Source organism: Asparagus officinalis, chromosome 4 (assembly GCF_001876935.1).
Source record: "Asparagus officinalis chromosome 4, Aspof.V1, whole genome shotgun sequence".
Taxonomy (NCBI): Eukaryota; Viridiplantae; Streptophyta; class Magnoliopsida; order Asparagales; family Asparagaceae; genus Asparagus; species Asparagus officinalis.
Window position 1 is genome coordinate 138029864 of NC_033797.1, and position 6015 is coordinate 138035878.

At 33.4% G+C, this 6015-nt stretch overlaps 1 protein-coding gene across 2 annotated transcripts in view; it reads left to right on the forward strand.

The window, feature by feature from the left end:
* The window catches only part of LOC109839515 (protein SHOOT GRAVITROPISM 6), a 78651-nt gene extending 75759 nt beyond the window's left edge, over nt 1-2892 (forward strand). For both annotated transcript variants that reach the window (XM_020407975.1, XM_020407976.1), the window contains 6 exons: nt 401-499; nt 1273-1344; nt 1422-1507; nt 1590-1683; nt 2100-2207; nt 2285-2892. In XM_020407975.1, the coding sequence (XP_020263564.1) occupies nt 401-499; nt 1273-1344; nt 1422-1507; nt 1590-1683; nt 2100-2207; nt 2285-2470 (645 nt within the window). In that variant the 3' untranslated portion in view covers nt 2471-2892. The remainder of the gene's footprint in view (nt 1-400; nt 500-1272; nt 1345-1421; nt 1508-1589; nt 1684-2099; nt 2208-2284) is intronic.

Below are 6015 nucleotides of genomic sequence, written 5' to 3' on the forward strand. Positions count from 1 at the left end.
GGGTTAATTTTTTTTGTCCTCTTTTTTCACAATTTAACTTTAGCTCAATACTCCCATTTGGAAGTCTCGTGCTTAGATCTGCCTATCATTAGCACGTGGTGTAAGAGTGGATGGTTGATGTTCAGTTCTAACACTATGGATTCTCAGTAGCTCCCTCAATATGAACAATGAACTAGGCTGCTTCAACTCTTTTACTAAAAGATGAAAGTAATTATGTCAAACCTTAGAAGTATTTTAATCAGCTCAATACTCAGACCTTCAAAGTTAAATCTGCTCTAATAAATTGATCGATGATAAGTAGACATGAATGTGTAGATTTTCATTTGAAGAAACTCACAATTAAAGATTAGACGTTTCCTCTTGGCAGGCTAATTCAAAGTATTTGGAATTATTGAAACAGATTTGCATGGATGCGAAGATGCGTTCCAATGCTTTTGCAGCATATGGAGAATTAAGCAACTTTGGAGTTGGTTCACAACATCAGGCTTTCGTTGAGCAGGTATCACCCTATCTGCATTGTTAAATTTCAGTAGGAATATTGGATGCTTCATGAAACAAAAAGATCAATCATATTCTTGCTAAGTTTATTGATTTTGTCAGATAAGTCATCTCAATTGTTCTCTATTTTCCCCCTTAAGCTAATGAAGATTAAGCTTTAAGATTTAAATGGTGCATATGAGATTCAAATATTTAGACATCCCCTGGATACCGAAGAGCAAAATTGTTGCCTTACAGAAAAGATTGCATTAAATATTCATAATCCATGATTCTATGGTTATGTTCTATAATTTCACAGGTCTCTCTATTTTATCACCTTTCTCGACATTTCTAGTGCTTGAGGGGATATCCTCATGCTCACTTGGTAGCGAAATGTGGACAACAGTGACATGAAGTTGAAGTTATGACTGTTTCTGTTTTAACCTACAGTTAGTGTTGTGTGCTTAAATAGAAAAAAGACGAATGTAATGCTGTTGCATTCGGTTTGATCTCAACTTTTCCCTTACCATTTTTCCATCCCACAAACTACCAAACTCGACAAAGTACTGGTTGTGCTCCATGTTTGTAACTTGTCTTAATGGAGAAAGATTAGTCTGAATATGGTTATGAAAGACAACATCCTAATTTTTTCTTATTACGGTTGGATCATAATGTAATACAATTGTATCATAACGTATTCTTTAGATATTCCATTAGTGTTTACATTACTTGTTTTTATATCATGAGGTACAAATCTCCTTTAGAATTATATTAAATTGTAAATTATGCTTCCAGGTTCATGCCACACTTCCACGGCTGATTGTCCATCTTTATGATGATGAGCTCAGTGTCCGTCAAGCTTGCAGGGTAAAACAAGAGTTCTTACCACCCACTGTTTCCTACATTTAGAATAACTTACAAACTTCTTTCATGTTCTTAAACAGAATACCTTCAAACAATTGGTACCCTTACTGGAAGTCGATGGGCTATTTGCTCTCCTCAACAAACAATGCTTCAATTCAGATCGTCGGTGAGTATAGAGTGGCAAAGTTTGTTACTTCAGGTTTTCTTAATAGGAAGAGATCCCTAAGAATCTTTCACCATGTCTTCAGAAGCGACTATGAGGACTTTCTAAGGGACCTAACAAGGCATCTAGGTCATCATTTTTCTGCAAGAGTTAATACCTACTTAGCCTCTCTAATCCAGGTGAGCATATATTGGATATCCAGTTGCATGAAATTGCATGAAGTTGGTAATTTTTGTATATATACCCCTTGAGTTATGAGTATTTGCAAGACTATCCCTCTAAGCTTAGAATTTGCAAATCTAGCCCCACCCCTGGCAGAAAAAAGAAGAAAAAAGAAAAAACTTTGTTGGACATGTCAAGTAAACTTTGACCAGTTTATTGACATTTGCACATTGCAGTTACAAATTAGTCCATCAAAATTGATGAGCTGTAGATATTGGGGATATTTTCCCGTAGGTGATACTTTTGGGGGTAGTTTTGCAAATACGAGATTTTGGGGGTAATTTTGTAAATACACAAGATTTAAGGGTTATATATACAAAAACCCCAAATTAATCAGATTTTTTATTTCTTACCTAAACACTTGGTTCTTCAGGCATTTGATGCACCTTGGCCAGTCATACAAGCAAATGCCATATACTTCGCCAGTTGCATGTTGTCACTATTAGAAGATCAACGGTCATTGGCTCCTTATTTTTCACAGGTCTCTAAATTTGTACAGCTATTCACCCAAATGATTCTTCCACAACAGAAAGTATTGACATCTGGCTTTTCCTACAGGTGTTTGGGATGCTTGTAGTCAAACTGAGCCAGTCATCAGATGCAGTTGTGAGGGCAACTTGTTCATTTGCCCTCGCGTTTCTTCTGAAGTCCTCAAACCCGAAAACATGGACAGTTATGCAAGTTGATCGAGCTGACTCTGGAAGAAGTTCTCATGATTCTAGTATAAAGTCCATAGAAATTTGAAGTGTTGGGATTGTATGGATCTGGAAAGGTAAAAGAGCAAAGGCTTAGTACGAGATAGTGGAATCAGATTAGCGGCATTATGTGAATATCCAAGTTTCACTATGTACTGTGAGATAGGAAAATGTTGTGTTGTATCATTGTATCATAGTTTTTGTATATTGTACATGTACGCTCAAGTATAGTCTTAGAAAAGGAAAAATGAGTGTCGTCCCCGTTGAACATAAAGAATCTCCACATGTAAGTCTTGTGTGAAAACTTCACTTTTAGTGGTTGATAGATCTGTCGAAATCCCAGTGACTTGGATGCAAGTAATGTATAAATTCATTTTAATTATCCAATGTTGTTGTCAACATTACAGTATCATGGAGAGGTTGATATGTAAAAAGGTACGGTGAGAAAAATTATTGTAGCTTTACTTTGCCTGGTGTGCGTCATAACTGCAATGCTCCATTTGTGAAAGCTTATTTTCTGTAGAAGGGTTTGATTTTCAGTGACAGCTCCTAATTGTTGGTATCCCTAATTTGGGGCATTAAATACTTTATGCCCCTTCAACTTCTATTGCAAGGTGATACATCATTATTGAAGAGGAGTGAGTGGGGGATGCGATTCCTGTCTACAACTTAAATTTTTATTAGGAAAATGATTTAAGGACCCAAAATATGGGACCAATGGAGGGGACAAGTGAGGTGTCCCCTCCCTATTACATAATGAGTTGGCATGACCAACTCATTATGTAATAGGGAGGGGACACCTCACCAGTCCCCTTCCTTGGTCCTATATTTTGGGTCCCCGTAGCAGCATTCTTTTATTAAGCACCGTTTGATTGAGTTTGTATTTATTGGTTTCACGTTAGTGCTGCATAATGTTGTATGAATGCTTAAACGTAAACGACGAAGCTATATTCATATAGACGTGTTCTTAATCAGTCGAATTTTTATTGGATATTCTTTGGCTAATTCTATTATAATGGTTGAATTTTTAGTGGGTAGTCTACGATTTGTATAAATAATGTGATCTGCACTTATTAAAGATGAATTCAAAACTTGAGAAGGTAAAAATCTTGTACAGTTGCATTTGTTGTTCTAGATGCACTTCGGATTAATAAACAATCGAATTGAATTGTATTGTTTCGAATTGAGTACTAAAGTGTTCATATCTGGTTTTTTTTAATTTATCGAATTCAAATTCAAATTTGAATATACATTTGAGGTTTTTCAAATTCAAACTCGAATACTCAATATTTGATAAATATTAATGATTCATGAATTTATTGAAGTATATTCATTCTGTTAAACAATTTGATTTTTAATAGGAGTCAAATTTATAAATGAAAAATTAGTCCTATGTATATATACTTAATGAGAATATTTTACTAGAAAACTAATTTAAGACTATTTATGTCTCTCAAAATTAGAATATAGATTTTAAGTAGAAATGTTAAATGAGTTATAAATATAAAATTTACAAAATATCATGGGTTATAACTTATGAAATTGAGAATTTTGGATTCCACAAAATTATCTACCAATGGGTCGAAACGACTTACTGGTAAAAAATTGTTGATTACAGCTCATGAAAATATAAAATATGGCTATTACGAAATTATTTGCCAATAAGTCGAAACAACTAAAAGTGATAAAATTCACGGACTATAGCTCATAAAATCGTGAATGTTGTACTCCACGAAATTATTTACTAATTGGTCAAAACAATTAGAAATAGCCAAAAACCATTGATTATAACTCATGAAATCATGAAGTTTGTGCTCGGCAAGATTATTTGCCAATTGGTCGGAATAACTAAAATTGATTTGTGGGCTATTGTTCATGAAATTATGAATTTTAGACTGCGAAATTATTTGCTTATTTGTTGAAACGACTAAAAATGACCAAAAATCATGGGTAATAGCTTATAAAATCTTGAATTCTGTACTCCGTGAAATTATTTGCTAATGGCTCGAAATGACAAAAATAGCAAAAAATCGTGGGTTATATATCATGACTAAAATGGCCAAAATCATGACTTATGACTAAAATCGTGGGTTATAACTCATGACTAAAAATGACCAACAATCGTGGGTTATAACTCATGAAATCGTCAATTTTGAACTCTACCAAATTATTTGAAAATAGATTGAAATAAATAAAAAGGACCAAAAATCATGGGTAATAACTCATGAAATCATGAATATTTTATTTCGCAAAATTATTTACAAATGGGTCGAAACGAGTAAAAATGGCCAATAGTTGTGGATAAAATAGCTCATGAAATCTTGAATTTGGACTCTGTGAAAATATTTGCCAATAGGTTGAAATGAATAAAAATGACCAAAATTCATAAGTAATAGCTCATAAATTAGTAAATTTGAACTCCGTGAAATTATTATCCAGTGGGTCGAAATGAATAAAACTAGCCAAGAACGTGGGTAATGGTCATGAAATCATGAATTTTGACCATTGCGAAATTATTTGCCAATGCGTCGGAACAACTAAAAATGATTAAAAATCATGTGTTATAGCTCTTAAAATCATAAATTTTGACTTGTTGAAATTATATGCCGATGGGTCCAAACAATTAAAAATGGCCGAAAATTATTGATTATATAGCTTATGAGAGATCGTCGGCGACCAGTTTTTCGGTGAGAGCTCATCACGTGTGTGGCACGTCATAACTTAAACTATTTTTTAGATGCTGATGTGGCACAGATTTTCTGACGTGGGAGTGTTTAAAGGCGGGAATTAACCCTCTAGAAATCCCAATTCACCCAAAATAGGACAGATTCGACCAACTGTTTTATCCACGTCAGAAAATCCGTGTCACATCAGCAACTAAAAAACAATTTAAGTCATCACGTGCCACGCATGCGACGAGCTCTCGCCGGAAAACTGATCGCCGACGAGAAAAAGGTCATTGTTGGTAAGTTGAATCAATTAAAATACCTTAAAGCATGTTTGCCTAATTAAAATACCTTCTTGGTAAATGAGATGGAATTAAAATACCAATATGGGTATTTTGCCTATGAAAATATGTATTTCGACCATAGTGAAATTATTTGCAATTGTGTTGGAATAGCTAAAAATGACAAAAAATCATGACTTATAGTTTTTAAAATCGTGAATTTTAAACTATAAAATTATTTGCTAATTTTTCAAAATGATTCAAAATGGCACAAAAGGTGTGGGTAATAGCTCATAAAATTATAAAATTTTGAACTTTGCGAAATTATTTTCCAATGGGATGAAACAAATAAAATGGCTAAAACTCATGGACAAAATTATTTACTAGAGAGTCAAAACAATCAAAAAAGGTCAAGCCTTTGCAATGACTAAAAAATATGGGTTATAGCTCGTAAAATTATGAATATTGGATTATGGGAAATTATTTTGTAATAGGTTGAAACTATTTGCAAATAAGTGGAAACTACTAAAAATGGTCAAAAATCTTGTATTATAGCACTTGAAATCGTAAATTTTAGTCTCCATAAAATTATTTATCAATGGGTAGCAAAGATGAAAAATGTTTAAAATTTACGGGTTATAGCTAAT